Raw genomic sequence first — 19,158 nt, forward strand, 5'->3', positions numbered from 1 at the left:
TAAAATCGTTTTTGTTTCAAGCCGATACGACTCACGGTTCCTGAGATAAAGTCGTTTAAAGCGAACCACAATTTCGTGTGTTTCGTTGTTTCCGTCTCGCTCGCATTCTCGACGCATCCTCGGACCTCTCGCTTCCGCATACGCTACACTGACCTATCACACTCGCGCCACTTGTGAGTAGCGATGGAACTAAACAAATCATAAGCAGATTCGAAAATTTAATTCAAACAAAATTCGAATCTTTTAAAAAATATCTCTTAATAAAAATAGAAATGATACTTTCAATTTCCAAAATTGAAAAAATTTTAAAATAATTATACATATTTTAAAATACATTCGAATATCGATCGAATAAATTCGATAAGTATCTTACTTAGGGATTTTCCATTTATTTATAATTTTCTCTATTATCTTTGAAATTCGTAATTCTCATACAATTTAAGAAATAATTGTTTCATAAAATAGTTATTATTTTTTAGAAATGATTCTTTTGCATTGAACTTAATTTTCGATTTATAAGTACACGCTGAACTTGATCCCATCGCTACCTGAATGGTCAGTGACAGACGAGTCACCATCTTTTTTCCACCACCACGACAAACCTCTACGTATGTACACTTTCAAAGAAAAAAATGTGGGTCACGCCGGTATTCCGCGAATTAGGCTACCATTCAGCGTACTCTTTAAGTGGCCAACGCTTTAAAGCTTTAAACCTTTGTATCTCGGTAACCAATTGAGATATGGACGTGAAACAAAAAGCGGTTTTAAGGCTACGTTTTTTTGTTACTCTGAAACGATTTTCGAGTAAAATTTTCTATCTTTGAATATGTTTCGAGGATGAAAGTTTCGAGATTGTATCGAGATTGTACGTTGGATAATGAATGCGTAATAGATTAACTGCGTGGAATACTTAATCATGGTAGCTTTAGTTGTTTACGTGATATATGATGAGTGTAAATGACAAATGAATTATTGATTTGATATGGTATGATATGGAGTACAATGTGGATAGAGAGAGAGAGAGAGAGAGAGAGAGAGAAAGAATTTTGTAATTGCAATCAGATGGTATATCCTTTGTTTAATATTATTATCAAGTTTATATTATTTCATTTTTATGAACTTTTAAAAATGTGTTATTAATGAATTATTAAGGGATAATATAATAAACTAAATATTAATTAATATTGAATACTTATTGTATTCTATTGTATGAATGATAAATGTCACCTTTTCTCGTGACCAAAGGCATAAAAAGATATAGAATTTATTCCTTATCATTCCAATTCCATTCGATTTCATCCTTATAGAAATGACCACGAAAAGCACCTTTTCAAAAGCATCTTTTGAATATAAGGGATCAGAAAAAATGTATTATTCTTCACGTATATAAAATTAAAATAAGAGTTTGAAATTCAAAGTTTAAAAAAAGAAAGAAAGAAATAATTATCACTGTTAAAAAAAGAACTTACCAAAGAAGCTGTCGATATTCTGCGACTTGAGATATCTCAGAGTAGTTGCGCCATAATGCTCACGTTGACCACGATTGTAACTTTTGGTGTAAAGTGGCGCAAGATTCGAAGGGTAGAACATATGTCTAGGCCTCTGGTTCTTCATATCGTAATCCAGCCATATTCCATCCGCTTCGTTCCACAGAACATTGTCGATGGCCGTTTGAAGCTGTGATGCTATCTTCTGATAATACTGAGATTTCTAGAAAAATTAAAAATCATATTTACAATAATTGATATACGAGGTGAAATATATGAATTTCAAGAATCAAGAATATATTTTATATTATTTCTATTATTTATTAATCAGGAATTTAATATAAGATAATATTAAAATGGCAGAGAAATTTACTATTAAATAAAGTTTCATAATAATTACTCTTATTTAACGTTTCTCATTTACAATTTTTCACATATTCTTTTCCCTATTCCAACATTTTAATTTATCCTTTATCTACATATCTCAAAAACTAGTATAATCCATCCAAATAAAATTATATATATATATATATATAAAATATTGAATACAAATACATGAATCAAGATATATATGACAAATCATGTCCCCAACTGTGCAAAGCGATTAAATTTTCACATTAATCAATCAACAGAATCAGTTTCAGCTCTACGAAACAAGTTAATCTTAAATGAATAATCGACATCCATTGATCAACCTTTAAACTTTACTGATATATAACGAAAGCCATTGTGTGTGAAAGCACACAATTTATGGTGATGAATTTTAACGCGGTATGTTTGTCAACGAATGTTTCGCAGCTTACCGCATTGTTCCCGAGCAGAGTGTGAAATTCGCCGAGGAGCCGGGCATTTTGTTGCAGAATCGCATTAAGGTCGACAGGTATTATGTATTGCGTGGAGATATTGTATAAACTGAGCGCACTGCTATTGTTGTTCCGTATGAACCACCTGTTGGAAAAGTCCCAGCCACTTTCGGCGCCAGCCTTTATATTATTGTAAAAGAAATCCCGTGATTTTTCGGGTATCCGCTGCGCCATGAGATAATCCTCTCTGACATTAAAAAAAAAAGAGAAAAAAACATTTACATGCGTATATATTGGTTGTTACAAGATTGATAAGAAGATATTAGAGTATTTATATTTGTATAGGATAGGGGAGGATTGAAGAAATTGAGTGATTGTAGAATTAAGGGATCATTGGAAATTCTGAAATTTTGAAAATTTAAGGATTCAAAAGTTGAGATTCAGGGATTATAAAAGAAATATTAGAATTCTGAGGATTTCAAAGATCTCGGAATTGTAGTATCCTGAGATTGGGAAATTCATGAGGTATTTAAAATTTTGTAATTCTAAAATAAAGAGATTCAAAAATTGAGAAAAAAAGGAGAAATATTGAAATTCTAATTAGAGGGTTGAAAAATTTATAAATTTTTAAAGTTGAGCAATATAAGAATCCTAAGAGTTCAAAATTCTTAGGATCGAAGAGTTAAAGATCCATAAAAAAAATTCTAAATTTCAAACCCTTTTTGAAGAAATTTTGATATTTATGTCTAACTTTGATACCTATAAAGATTCTAAACTTGTTAAATATTCATATTAAAATAAACTATAGAGGTATCACGTGTATCTTTATTAATACATATCTAAAAGACAAACTAAACTCATCAAAGTTGATTAAGTAAGGAGAGCAGTTTGAAATTTCATGAAATCAATGCTAATCTGAACGAGATTACCGTTTTCACGTATACACGAAACACAAACAAATTTGATAAACTTCTAGTGAATTCGAAATTTATATGAGAAGCTTGAATTTAATGACAGTTCGTGGAATCTATTAACATTTGCATTCGATTATATTTCAAGTAGGTATAGACCAGAGAACATTTGAATATTATCATTGTACAAGACGTAAATTTATTGTTACAAATTGTTAGCTTGTTACTATGAGCATACGTGCCTGGAATACAATCTAGTTTATCAAATTCAATGTGCAAATTCAAAAGTCAATTTATCATCATATACTTCAGTAAACATAAAAAGAAATAAGAAATATAATATATTGATTTACAAAATATTACTTGTCATTCTTATATAATTTTAAATCAATTCCTTTTTATATTTAGAATTAAGAAAATAAGATTAATGGAAGATTGTTGGAAGAGTTGCAAGTTATTAATATTACAGAAAGGCATTGCAATTCAGAAAAAATTAGAAAAACAATGATCTAATGCAAAGGATTAACAACATTTTAAATTAAATTTCTTCAGTTTTGTTAATAAAAATTGAAATTTCTATAAACAATTACACTGTATCAAGTTTATTCGTTATTACCTGTAACTTTCTGGTCGAGGACTGGTACTATTGACCATGTAGTGCGCCATTTTATATATTTTTCCATCCTTCTCAACGTCGATCATCTTCTCTCGTTGCCAGAAAGAAAATTCAGTTTCCAGAGTGGATATAATCGAACGTAAATAATCATAATCCCCAGTGAAGTCCAAATATCTTGAGACCTGTTAAACAGAAAATATTATAGTATTAGTAGAACAACAACAAGCTATTATACGTTTCTCATATAGACATATTCTTACAATTCTTGTGGATTATATTCAAGTTTTATAAGTATGAGACAACAGTGATAAAAAAAATAACAAATAATATTATTTCATATACATTGTCTTCTTGTTTTATTTGTCTATATAAATAATAATACTTTTATTCATTCGTTCAAGGATTAATGGATCAAGCTTGACTAAAAGGATTCAGTGGAATAATGGCAGAAGTGCATTTTTCCATTACACGAGAGCAGATGGATATGTAACCATAACGAAAATGTATTATCTTCACTAATCCATTATCATTAAGCTACATTCTAGAATTATTTATTTAATTATTTATTTTAATTTGAATACATATTTTTATATTTTCATTGATACGAGTCAATAAATATCCAGATATTTTGTGTTCCACAGAAAATTTAATAATGCACATGATACAAAAATACGATATAAAATATTCGAAATATAAATATCAAAATTTTTACAAAATTTCTTTAACCCTGCCCTCGAATATAATTTATATAAATTTTTTTTTCTCATCAATCCTTTCTCTGATCAAATAGCAAACTCGCTATCTCTATATAACATTCGATCGAAATATTTGGTGTTTACAAACGGTATTCATACATGTATTCGACAAACTTCCGTGATATTCTCTTGTTCAAAACTTGGCTATCTTCTGAAATGAACAAGCGCAGCAGCAATCCGACTATCCTTACCGAAAACACATTAGAGAGGGTTGGAGGGTAAGCGCACCCTCCTATCTGACTTTTCAAGTGCTGTATTACGGAACAAAAGTTTCGAAATGCGCATCGTGGACGGATATATCCCTTTCGATTTACATTTACGAAACAATATTTTCCATCTTAAAAAGGAAAAAGACAAATCACTTGAACTTATTGAACTTGGCCCATTAATCCGTCAAGTGGAAGAGAAAATTTGATACATCTTTAAAAAATTTGATATTCGATGTAAGTAAACAAGTACAGATTAATTTTCAATTGCTGAAGAATAATAAAATAAATAATAATTTCACGCGAGGCTGAGAATTTTATATATATAATGGAAATTATTTTAAACAATTTATATTTAGAGATGAATATTTTAAGAAAAGTTTGGAAATATTTAAAAACATTTAAGAATTCGTTTGTATTTCTATATTCTTCGTTATTGGATTTAATTTGTAACAATGTGAAATTATAGCACAGTTCTATTTTCTTGCTTGGATTTGGATGATTCTTAGCCTTGTAATTTTATTTATTTTAGCGAGGTAATAAGTGGGAGAATACATGGAATTTATGAGGAAAATTTTCGAAGAATATTTAAATCTCGATTGATTCGAAGAGAGGAGAATCAAAGTATAAAGGAAGTTGAGAAAGAATGGATTTTTTGAAATATTATTTGAAGAATAGCTCGAGATTGCTCTTTCCTTTGTCGAAGAACTGGCTAAAAGCACTATGAGAGAATCTTTCCACCACAACGTTCTTTACATGCTGGTGGAAATATATTTCCTTCTCGTGAAGGCAAAGAGTTTGCATGGCTACGATTTTCGTATTTTTCCTTGGTTTTCCCAGATTTATTCGAACCAGTGCACCGGCAGTGATTCTAAATTCCTTGACTTATACACTTCAAACTTACCAATCTTATTTCCTTTCCCCTTTCTCCTTCATTTTGATGAAAAGTTTCCCGTTCATTTAACGGAAATTACAAAACCTATTCAACTTATTCATTTCTTCGTAAATACGCAAATCAATTCTCTACTAAATCCTATATAATTACGATATGAAATCTTTTCTTCAATTAAATTGGAATATAAAGGTAAAAATCTTTTATTTTGAACAAAATTCAGGATGTATTTAAAAAATCAATATTCGAATATATAACTCAGAGCACAACACAATTTTGAAAATCATTTCTTTTCCTACCATAGTTTCATAATTCCTATTTACTTTATCATTTCTTTGTTATTCTTTTCTTACAATCACTGAAGTAAAAACACTTTTACTTCTTTCAAATTATTCCAACGTTTCAATCTAATTAAAAGCACCTCCGTTAAAATAATTCATTCAACTCATGATTCAAGCATTCGAATCACCACCTCAAGTATCCCATAAATTTCATTTCCAATTCTCTCCTATATCCCGCGAAGAGAATCTCGAGTGAATATCTCTAACCAAAAAAAAAAAAAAAAAAAAAAAGAAAAGAAAGAAAGAAAAAAAAAGAAGAAGAAGAAGAAAAGAAAAAAATAAAAGTGAAAAACATCGATTCCATTACAAAAAAAAAAAAAAAAAATCGTTTCAGCTTTTCAGTCCAACTTTCTTGCCAAAACCAACCGCGTTTCAACCACGTCCACGACAGTTCATATCGATTTCGATCTTAAATTGCGAACTATTTTCCGACTATTGAGTTTCCCCAACTCCAATTGCGTGGAAATCTTTCCAGCGCCGGACCCATCGCCTTTCCCCGTGAAAGGAAAATGCGAAAACTTTTGTTGACTCGTTGAAAGCTCGAGGAGAAGTTAAAATTCCTTGCTCCACCGCTCCATTGTCTTTACCAACGAGGAGAACTCGAATTGGATATCGTGGAAATTTAGGTGGACAAGCTATTATCCAGCTGTCGAGTCGACTTGGAACTCGATGGAATGTATATATCGATGGAGAATGGAGAATGGAGAGATGGGGCAATATAATTGTAATTGCTATTAACACGATTATTATTGATGAGATTCGAATTGGATAGTGGAATCTCTCTCTCTCTCTCTCTCTCTCTCTCTCTCTCTCTCTCTCTCTCTCTCTCTCTCTCTCGTGATTCTTATTTATTGATAATATTAATGAAATTTAGAGATGTGAAATGTGAAATTAATAATTGGTAATTAAAAGTATCAGCGGTGACACTTAATTTGGCATTGCTGTTTTTAAAGATTGTATTGTTGTTGTTCGATTAATGTAGTACAAGGGATTACTATAAATTGTGTACGATGTAGTAATTATTTGGTGAGAAAGATTAAAATGAAATTATTTGTATAGTAATCTTCTTCAGGGAATGGTTAGTAATTACAGTTTCATAAGTAAAAGCAATAGAAGATTTTCAGGGAGAGTTGTAAACAAGAGAAACAAATTTTCCAGAAGAATGAACTCTATGGATGGCTTAAACGTTTTCAACAAGTTCAATTAAATTTTATGTGTTTCCTTCCCGTCTAGTAATTACGTAAGAAATTCATTTCCTTGATTATTGATTATTCCTTTTCTTTCTTTAAAACGAATAAAATGAACAATTTGTATGAAGAAATTAATGTATTCTATACTATGTAATTACTATGTATACAAGAAAGTATTCTTTAATTATTTTCATCTTTCAATGAAATAACGTTAAATAATTTGACAAGCACTATAATTATCAACTTGTACTTATCAATATACAATTATGTTTCTGTCCGAATAAAAATGAGTATCAATTTTGTCAACAATCATGCAAACGAAAGATCCATAATCAATTTGATTTATCTGATTTGTTAATTCTGATATCGAAACACTTAGCGATTGATTACTATTTAATAATAATAATATTTAAATTTGCGTAAATAACACATTTTAATAATGCGAAGATACTCTTTTGCATTTATCGTAGGAAGGAAGATAAACGAGTTTAAAGACAATATGAGAAAAAATAACGTACCATGAGATGTAACAGAGGTGGCTGGCTCCTCATAAGGTAATAAATTCTGCCACCATTGGGTATGAAACCATATTTCTTCACCATGTATAAGAAATTGTCTATCATCCCCCTGGCAGTTTGATACATGTCGCATAACAGCAGACCTTCGATCACCCAGTAACTGTCCCAGTAGTAAAATTCTGTACATAAAAGAAAAGAAAAAAAAAATACATAATTGTTAAATATCTTTTAGTGTCATGTCGAATAAAGCTTTGAACAAAATTTAATAACTGATCAATCCACACATTGAACATAGCGGCTGTCAACATTTTTTTGTCTCTAGTTGTATTTCTTGTTTTAGATATGTCTTCACAAATTTTTGTTGAAAAATTTATTAATTCCAATTGTTTATAAAACAACGCAGAAACAATTCTTTTCTCATAAACACATCAAACATTCCAAAAAATTTCAAAATTTCCTTTCTAATAATAATCTACAATTTATTCTATCAATAAAAATTAAAATACATTCCAGACATTCTAAAATTTATTTAAATTTAGATTCGTATTTTCAAATATATCAAATTTTGTAAAATTTATTAAATTCTCTGTCAAAATATAAAATTAATTCACCTTTAAACCGACCACCAGGAACGATGAATCCATTGTTCACGTATATCAAACTGTGTCTCTCAGGATACTCAGCCACCTCTGGATTGATCTTCCTCGCCAATTCCTTCCAAATTTCGTTCAGATGTTTCGCCCACTCCCGATACTTGGCCTCGTTGATCCGTTTCAAGATCGAAGGGCTCTCCGTCCAATCTGACAGCGTCCAGTTCACGAGCTCGTTCGACGAGGCGAAATTTTCATTAACATATCTCGTCAACTGACTTTTGCTCGGTTTGTTCCCCGTTTCATTCATCAAACTGTAGAAGCTGGACATAATCAATCATCCGGTTAATCAATCATCCATCACAACAACGACACGTTGTAACGATAGCATTAGCGGTCGGTCGAATGGAGCCGCATTCATTAACGAGATAAGTAAGATGTGCGAGTATACAGCGCGATGGTGGTAAAAAAATGCATACAAAATAGATAGAGAAATATTTTATACTTATCGAAATGAGATCAAGAAATTACAAGATATTTAAATTGTTAAATTGTATTGAAAATTAAAAATAGAGAAAATTTATAATTATAAACAGTTTATTAAATGTTTAATAAACATTTCTTCAAAAAGTCTCAATTGAAACTTTTTATTTTCGACTTTTATTTTATTTCGAGTCACGGAATGGAATTTTTCAAAACGTTGTCGAAGAAAATTAAATAATATAAAAAAGAAATAACAAGCGTGTGCTTACTTTATCGCGAATCTTTTTATTTAAACACAGATCAAAATTGTATGTACATTCATAATCTACCAGTATGCCACCCTTAACGTATAAAAGATCAAATTCCTCTGCCCATTAACGCTAAACTTGGAAACGAGTTTTACGCTCTACTCGAATTCGTTTTGCAATCCCTATAAAACGAGAGGAAATTCACCCTATTTTGTTCGAGCCAGTGAAAACTACCCTTTCTCGTACCCCTCTGTACGTAACAATCGCCGAAACAATGCTCGCTTTGTACCACTAGTGAAAATCGAACAGGTCCTCACGAAAAAAGCGAAACAATTTAAAAAAAAAGAAAAAAGAAGAAGTTGTGCGATCATAGAGTAGTTAAAGTAGTGATGAATAAATGGCTTTTTCTCTTCTATTTCTGTTTTTTTTTTTAATTCACGGTAAATTTTCTAATCTTATAATTTTCAATTTTTTTCAAATTCGAAGATAAAAATCAAAAAAATGGATTCTAAGATATTAAAACGAATCACAACATTTCATTTTATTTTACTGATTGTTAATCTATCAAATAAATAAATATTTGCATTTTTATTGAATGATACGCTCGATAAGATAAATTTTACAAAATTTACATAGAGAAGAAAATTGGCACGCGTGTTACTAGAAAAAAAAAAAAAAATATCAATTAAGCGCACTTACTTGGAAAGAGTTATTTCCGGGTCGTTTATCTGATGGAGATCGACGAAAGTCTTGCTGTCTGGGAAGATTTCAGCCAGCTGTATCGTCTTCAGCAGCTCTCCCGTGCAATAGATCTCGCTGGAAAAAATAAAACAATAAAACTTATTTAATTGTGAAAATTCGAGAAAAATCATTTATTCCGGAAGAAGGATGGAGGATGCTAAAGCTCGAATATTTCAGGTGTAAGTTTTTGTTTTTCATAAGAGTCACACGGATGGAAATGTCATCATTCTGGTGGATACGAATCAATAATCCGTGCACGGTCATTTCCTGAGCCGATTATCCTTTGATCCGATTCACCTCGTATACGAAAGCTCGTTTGACGACAAGTAAATAGAATAAAAGTCTATTATAAAATCGTTAACCACTTTGTTCTCCATCGTATTGCTCGGTAATTATATCTTTTTAATGTAATTAGTGCATTGTTTGTTATGCGTTTGTATCATGCATGTAAGATTCGAATGGGGAGAAAAAAAGTGTAGAGTTTGTACAATGGCAAAATGTGACGTATAAAAGGAAAAGATAAAATGTCCAGAGTAAACGCGTTACGATATTTGAAAAATGAAGTAATAAATTTTTATTCAACTCGTGTTTGTAAAAATTCATTCTTGCGTAAATAACGCGCAAGTGTTACAAATGGAAATTGCGTTGCTAAAAATTAAAAATATTAAAGGAATAGTATCTCCTATTAATTTTTTCTATAATATATTAAGTTATTATTCCACAAAACTTTTACTCCAATTCAAAGTTTATCAAATATCAAATAACTGACATGTAAATACAATTTGAATATTATTTTATCAATTGTCTTGTAACGAAGCAAATTAATAAATTAATAAATAAAACTATAAATTTTCAATATTAAATTCGATCAAGATTCGTATCGACAATTTAATAAAAATGCAAAGAATTTTGCCAACATTAAATAATTATTTAAGATTACAATATTTAAAATTTAATTCAACTTATGGATAAAAGCTAAAATTATGTATAAATAATAAATACAATGAATGGAAAGCAGAATTTTTTAAAAATAGAAAATGGAATGGAAGAATGAGGAAATTAAAATTCGAACGAAAATTATTACGTTACATCACGAGATCCTCTCTACATCGATTTCTATTCCGATAAAGATTACCTGACAATCGCCATCAACGTCCATTTCTACAAATATCTCACCACGAGCAGTCGACACGGCGATAAAGATAGCCGAATAGCAAATCCACGAAAAAAATGACATCACGATAAGGGGGAAATTTAACGCCGACGCGGATTTGGCACAAAGCTGACAGCAGTTAAGTAAACCGAGCCGAAACAACGCCTACTGTTCCACGTGTCCGCCAAACGAAAAGGAATTATCGTGATGCCAAAATCGATCGAGTGAAAAACAGCTGCCGGTGTTTTCGATCCTTGAATCGAAATTTGTACGTGCTCGTCATTGTTACTCTTTTCTTGCCAATCGTACATTCGAAAATATCTGTGATTACCTGTGATTGAAAGGAAAGAAAAATAAAAAGTTGTCTATTTTAAAATTAGTTTTTAAGAAAATCAAATGTTTCCATGATCGACATTTCAAGATTTTGAATTGAGAAAATTTTAAGGGAAAACTTTGATAATAATTGCGTAATTGTGAAAGGGAAGTAAAAGTATTTTTCTTTTCCTAGATTAATCTTTAGTTTAACTATAGATCTCAGAAATCTTTTTGATCGTGTGCACTGTTTGAAGAATAAAACTTCAGGAATTGTGTATATGAAAAAACATCGTTATCTGTTTGCACAAAATCATTGAATCATATATGATTGGTTTCTTTTAAACATCATTTAATTTCAAAGATCTGTGTTGTTATTCTACAAATATTCTTCAAGATAAGATATATATATATATATATAAAAACAATTTTTTGTACGATTCAAGAATTAAATTTAAAAATGAATGTGTATAGAAATTAATGCAATTAATGGCTATTATGTAGAATATAAAATTAAATGAATGTAATAGACTTTAAAATATAATATACTAATTAAAATAAATATTTGTTAAGATGACAATTTACGAAAGGTAAACAGTTAAATTTAAATTTCTTTCGTAAAATACCAATATTATTTTAAAAATAAATAAAAAACAAAAGAGAGGATTCTTTTTATTTTAGAAATCTCAAAAAAATGAGTTCTGATTTCCCCTGATGTTATCGTTTCTCGTTAGAGAAAGAAAATAAAGGACCAAGTGTCTTCTATCTCTTTTTTTTTTCGTTTCCTCTAGTCTTCCATGCATTCTTACTCTCCATCCTCAACAGGAGTTAAGGACGATATCGTAACTATGATCATCGCATCCTAGGATTTCGTGCTTTACCATTGTGAATAAAAAAAAAAAAAGAAAGAAAAGAGTAAAAAATCCTAAAAGACCGCAATTGTCGACCTTCATCGCTCTGTCATTCATTCTCTCTTCCTCGAATGTTTTATCTTGGTGTATTTAGAAAAAGTTAACTCTTTTGATTGATGGAATCTCGTTTCAATGGCTTTCAAAAATTCTATGGATGGCCTACAATTTTTTTCGATAGCTTCAATGTTTGCACATTGAAATGACAATACGACATAAATGTACAAATGAAAGAAATTTGTTATAGAATAAAAGATTTTCTCGTCGAATTCTTTTCTCGTCTATTGGAATGGGATAAAAAAGAATTATTCTTATTGTTAATTGAAAACTTGAAGAATTTAAATCTGTTTCTTAAAGACATTCCCTTCTTCATTATCTCACAACATATTTGAATCTTTAAAAACTCAAATTCGTTAAAAAAAAAAAAAAGAAAAAAAAAAGAAAAATAAATTTGTATATAAACGATTCAATTTTTATTAATAGAAAAAATAATTGAATATGAAAAAAAAAATAATTAAATCACACTAACCTATTGAAAACAATTTAAATTTTCTCACTGCACAAATACTTGGAACATTTTTAATAATAAAATGACAAAATTATTTGAACGGGATCAGACCCTTTGAGAAATAAATTCTAAGAAAAATATTATGGAATGTAGAAACCATAGAATTGAGGGAAAAAAATATAGGAATATGGAGGACACTCGAAGAAAGTCGACGATCAAATAAATCACGGACTGTCCTCTATTTCGAGGTGGTTGCCTCTCCATAGAGGGAGCCACTTCTTCAATCGTTTTATCGGAGGGATATTTCGAGTAAAGCAAATCGTTTCACTCGGGCCATGAATTTTTTTTACACGCTACCTGGCTTCTTTTGCTATCGTTTTATCGTTCGATTGACGTTACCTTCGTCAAACTTGCGCGAGAACATGTCCAAGTAAAAGAAGTACACGCAGTATTACTGCCATAAAAATTCTTATACATCATTCATGACGTCGAAATGTATATTTTTATACATGGGATAAAAATTTATGGAGTGGATTTAGTAAATTTAGATGTCGGATATCAATATTTTATTTCCACTCTTTCCAAATATCGAAAATAAATTATAGGATTGATATCATACTCGAGAGACTTTTATAGGTTCTTTATCGTTAATTTTCTCCAAATTTTTCATCCCCTTCTATTTGATATTATTATTTAAATACTTTTTGCATTCTTCGACTATTTAATTTTTTGGTGCAAAAAGTTTCATTAAATCAAATTTTTCTATTTCATATTTTGTATCATCTACAACAACAAAGTGATCGCATAACACGAAAATCAAGCAACGTCAAATATAAAAGATCGTCGTCACAAAGCCTCGTTCCTCACCACCGTATTATTATTCCTCTTCCTTCTTCTTTTCTATTTTCCTCGCTGGATAATATTTCCAAAGCTCCCCCAACTTGATTAAGGCCATTTCGTGGAATCGACATTACGATACTCGAAGATGGAAAGGAACCCTTTTGAAAAAGATTTCTCAGGGGTTCGTTCAATCGGCCTAATCAACACTCCTCCTTCTTTCACGTTATTTTATCTAGATCCGAGGGATGTAATTCGGGATAAATTACCCCCTCGAATGAGAGCCTGTCGCGGATTTGGAAACGAAGCATTCGTGGTACGAAACCACTTAAATCACACGAAATGGCACGTGGAAATGAATTAACGAAGGAGATCCAATGACGATACAGTATTTTTTGTAAAGATGTAAGAGAACAAAGAAGATTGACAATTTATCATTGGTTATTAAATGAATTGATCGAGGGAAATGAGATTTGTCCCTCTTTTCTCATCTGTGAATTTTTATTTACTCGAAATTATTCATACATTTATCTTTCAAAATATATTAATAAAAAGAGAAATTAACGATCGATCCATAAAACAAAGGGTCCTTATGAAACAGCTCGACCCGAGACAGAAGAATCAACTACAATATGCAAATATGCAGATTTCTCAACGAGCACTTCCACGAGTTTGATTCCTCTTGAACTGATTTCATTCAGTCTCAAGCGAATTAAGGGTTCACGGTTGCTCTCTCACAATCAGTTAAATCTGCTTTCCCTTGTAACTCGAGTTGCACAGGATTCGTGCATATCTACTCGCGAATAAATCATTGCATCTGAGAGATTTCGTACGAGAGATATCTTTCTAAGAGAGTTCACTTTTAATGGAACGGGTAGTGCGCCAATTGTAATTGGTCTAACTTTGAAAATGCAGATTTTCCATTGTAAACTGGTTAATTAGCTTCATCAAAGGGTGACGATAAACCAGAGAAAGAGAGAGAGAGAGAGAGAGATTCACGTGTACTTGGAGATAATTCTAAAGTTTGCTCGATCCATAATGATAAGTAGCTGTGATGAGAGTGGATTACACACGTGTAATCAGTATAATTCTATTATCAGGTTATCGATTGATATATTGAAAGAAAGGGCGACACAAGTCGATAAGATAAAAGTAAGAATCGAGTTTCGTTTCTTGGATGATGATAATTAATTTATTCTAAAATTTGTTGGAAGAAATAATATAATTTTTAGAAAAGACGTTCTATAAATTTGAAAAAAAGAAGTGTATAAGAAGTAATATTCAAAACTTCTTCTTTATAATTAATAATAATATAATATATAATTAATAAATCTAACATCGCATATTTTGTTGTATAAAATTTATTTTAATATATATCTTTTCTATTTAGAATATCGTAAAGTTTAATGATTTTCCTTTAAACCTAATTTAATTATAAATTATCTTCAACAAAATTAAAGAAGACAATTTTTATTTGTTTAATTAAATAAAAATTTCAAATTTTCCAAATTAATCAAAAATATCAATAAATCTTTAAAAAATGTATCACCTATCCTGTTTAGTTAAAAAAAGGAATAAAGAAAATGAAGAGTTAAGAAGAAATTTAGAAAAAAAAAAGGAATAGATGCAAAAACTACATTCTTGCCACATACGTTACAAAATGAAATAACAATTTTATTTTTCCATAAAAACAGAAATGTCACCATTTATGAATCTCGTATATCATACTCGTTTAAAGACTTCCACCAGGCTGCATAAAGATTATTATGCAAAGTGTCGTAAATAATATTATAAAGTAGACCAAGTAACTTTTTTTTCTTTTTTTCTTCTTCCAAGTATCGCAATGTTTCTTTATACACTTTTGCATTCCAACATATATATATATATACATATATATGTGCAATATCTATCTACACGTTTTAATTACCTTGGAATACATAAATAATATGTAAACGAAGCAGCTTAACATTCAAGATATTCGAAATCTATGGCGACGAAAGTGTCAAATAGAGTTGAGTCATAGGTGTTTCCATCCTTTTAAACGATTACGCGATTATAACTATTTTTTTAAAATAATAAATATTAAATATTAAATAATAAATATTAAAATATTAAACACCTTGCACGTTCTCACATATCCTCGTAACGATCGTAGTTATGAATATTGGATCATAAAGTGGATTTTTCCACGATCGTGTTGCATAAGAGGATTTCAAAAAAAAAAAAAAAAAGAACAAATTCGAAGAATAAATTGTTTATAATTAGAAATCATATTGTTAAAAATTCTTTTTATCGTGATTAAATGAAAGCAAAAATTAATAACCGTATTTCATACCAACTCACGTTTCAAATGATTGTCAAATCAAGAGAAAATGATTAAATTCTAAAATTGTTGGATACAAAAAAATATCTCGAACAATTCGAAACGAAATCGAAGATGCAATATCTGTGAAAAAAATTCGGGAGAGAAAATTGTAATCACAAAATTCCAAAAATTTATGTACATGTAAATTTCACTTTACTCGCGTGGACGAAAATCTCATCCTTTAAATCTCATCCGTTCTTCTTTTATTCTCGATTCTATTCTCGATTCGTCGACGATTTACGAAACCAATCTCGCTTTTAAGGCGTCTTTAGATCCTAAAAATCGAGAGAGAGGTCCATAAACACAAATCGGGGCAAAGTAGCACGTTCTGGATCATTTTTACGACGTAGAACACGACGGATAAGTGGAATTCCAAGCTTCGAATCGAAAGTTTCTTAACGCCGGATCGAGGTTTATTTAACGTGCAACTTTAATTGGACCGATCTTTTCCTAATTTACGAGATACTTAGCGGGATTTGAGGGTGAAACAGGCAAGCTTTATCCGAGTTTTCGCGTTCTCGCCGAAGGCGTTTCACGTAATTTATATCCACGGAAGTTACGATACCTGATTTCGATTTCAAGTTTAAAACGAATTGCCGCCCAATTTCGATCGGTTATCTCCTTGTTAAAAGTGTCTACGTTTTGCGGATAATTCTCGAGGACGATTTCCTCGCTGTTTTAGTTCTAATTACTGCTTGACAATGATGCTATAAATAGGATAAATAAAAAATTGGTATTCTATAATTTTCAAAAATCTCTCCTTTAAAATTTTGACTTGTGCGCACTATCGATGCAACGATTTGCCTTTCCAATGAAGGCGTGATGAATAAGATACCCATTATTAAATTAAAAATGCACGTAAATATCAATATTTCAAATACAAGTTCACTATTTTATTTGTCCCTCTAACGATAAATCTTCTTTTCAAAAAACCCGAAATACTACTTTTCACCAATGTCACCAATGCCAAACGATTAAATAAACATTTTTTACCACAATTCTCAAAATTAAAAATTAAAAATTAACCGCGCAAGTGGAACATTATTCAATTATTGAATCAATTAAATACAATTTACTGGCAACTAATGATATTAACGGGCATATCTAAGGACAATACATGCACGTCTAAGGCGGTTGTCGGTGGCCATTATCGATTACTCGATCCTTGCGGTGGGAATCTTGTTGGTACACGTGAGCCGGTAAACTCATCGGTCGGAATTAAAACTGTAAATTGAAATGGAGCGAGCAAGATAGTTAACAAAGATAGTTGGTGTAATTGGAGTCTTCTGAACTATCCTATCGGTTCGTGAACCAAGTAAATTGTTGTAAGCACACGGGGGGGGGGAGGGGGGAACAACAGTGTCTTATCTTGTAAGTGTTTGAAGGGAAACATGGCTTAAGGGTGAAAAGGATAAAGGAAAAGAGAAATTTGTAGAGGATGGTATTAGCGAGATATCGTTCAATTTTTATTGGTCACGTCTTGCCTATTTAATTATAGTGAGAATGTGTAATGAGAATTCATAGAATTAATTTTCCAATGGGTTTTTTTTTCTTTTTATTTTACAGATATTATATATTTCATTATTGATTAATTTTTTTTCTAGCATTGCACGTAGAGATGCATGTAATTTTTTACGCGGAAGAAAATTTGAAAATTTTTAATCGAGGTAAATTAATTAGTCAAGAATCAAAATTAAATCAAATCATTTTTTCGCGATTCGAAATATTTTCGAAATTATTTTTTAAAAAGTAATTTTACCAGATATTTTCATATATACCCGCGATTCAATTTATCGATAAAAATAATCCCAATGATTCTCTCTCCTCTTGGTAAATTTCAAATTCAATTAATGAGTACGAAAATGAAACAAAATATCGAGGGGAAAAAAGCGAGCTTTGAAGAAGAATCTATCGATACATGTATGGAATATATACGTTGATCGTTCGTATCTTTATCGTTTTTATTCAACGTCCAACTATTCGACACAGTCGACTACTATGTAAATCTGTCGTGAAATTTATCAATATTTTTTCGTGGCATCGATTTCGTGGACACGAAATGGATTGGATATGGCTCGAAAAATTGGGTGAAACGAGACTCAAGAATCAGGGATCTAGTTTCGGCTGCTTTCAAACATGCATAATACGTACTTTAACGAATAAAATTTAAATGCAACAGGTAAAATATTAAAGGGAAAATTTAAATTGATAAATAATCACGTTACGTTTGTTTCTATTAATATTGTGATTCTGGATTTGTTTTTTAAACAATTGTTTATCGATGATAAAAAGTTTTGTGCTTGATTGAATTTCGTATGCCTTTGTGAAAATAATTGGAAATATCTCATTTGTTTATTCATGATAGACAAAGTTATCTATCAGTTTATATCAAAAATTGTTCGAGTAATTAAATATTAATTTTAAATAGCACCGAAAATTGTTATTTGATAAATATTATTATTAATTACGAATGAAAATTGAAAATTTGGATCTAAATCTTTTTCTAAATTTCAAAGTATACATAAGACCTTCCTAGTGATCCTAAGCGATCCATCACTCAGAGAGTGATAGGATTTTTATCGATCGAAGAGTGTCGCGATAGAGTATCAATATGTCAATTACGTAGCCTTTGAAGCGTTAAAAAAGAAGATTTGAAGATTGCGGTATAATCGAAAATTTCATATCGAGTGAAAACAGATATAAAAATTATTACAATCTTGAAATAATAATCCAAAAACTATTTTCCTATATCTACTATGTCATTCACGTGCTAAAAATATCGACATCAACAAAATATCAACATCTTCGAGTAATAATTTAATTTAACAATCAAATTTTAATTCACAAATTTAAATCATGATGTGCACATTTTTCCAAATGTGTAACAATTCATCCGATCATCTATCATCCAACTATTAATGAAATAATTGTTGAATATTTTCAAATAGATAAGAGGTATGCATGCGAATGAAATAATTATTGAAGAAAGTTTTCAGAAGGAATTTTCCATGTTGCGGCATCCGGATCAATCTGGCCAAGCTTTCTGCTCGATGAAGACTGAATAAAAACTCTAAGGAGAAAGAAAATGGTGGATAGATACGGGAGCGCCACTTTAATTGACCCGTGAAACCTCGGAACAGTTCAATCTCATGCCGTGGAGGCGATAAGTCAGGGTGGAAAGGTCAAATTACTTCGATCGAGAAATCAATTCGATTTGCTTCTCGAAGACCGAGTTAGATTCATAAAAAGGGAAGTTAGCCTCCTGGGAGTTTGATGCGCGATGATCGATCGATT

At 30.6% G+C, this 19,158-nt stretch overlaps 1 protein-coding gene across 5 annotated transcripts in view; it reads right to left on the bottom strand.

Annotated features, from left to right (window-relative positions):
* LOC100867850 (trehalase) overlaps nt 1-19,158 on the bottom strand; it is a 68,613-nt gene that overhangs the window by 8,031 nt on the left and 41,424 nt on the right. For all 5 annotated transcript variants that reach the window (XR_015294536.1, XR_015294537.1, XM_086915534.1 and 2 more), the window contains 6 exons: nt 9,740-9,856; nt 8,331-8,632; nt 7,720-7,898; nt 3,818-3,999; nt 2,291-2,537; nt 1,470-1,710 (listed from right to left, as the gene is read on the bottom strand). Coding sequence is in view for 3 of the 5 variants with exons in the window: in XM_086915533.1 (XP_086771659.1) it covers nt 1,470-1,710; nt 2,291-2,537; nt 3,818-3,999; nt 7,720-7,898; nt 8,331-8,632; nt 9,740-9,856 (1,268 nt within the window). In the remaining 2 variants the exon portion in view is untranslated. The remainder of the gene's footprint in view (nt 1-1,469; nt 1,711-2,290; nt 2,538-3,817; nt 4,000-7,719; nt 7,899-8,330; nt 8,633-9,739; nt 9,857-19,158) is intronic.

The sequence above is a fragment of the Apis florea genome, unplaced genomic scaffold, assembly GCF_048593485.1.
Source record: "Apis florea isolate Af1SG1 unplaced genomic scaffold, ASM4859348v1 contig_3791_pilon, whole genome shotgun sequence".
Taxonomy (NCBI): Eukaryota; Metazoa; Arthropoda; class Insecta; order Hymenoptera; family Apidae; genus Apis; species Apis florea.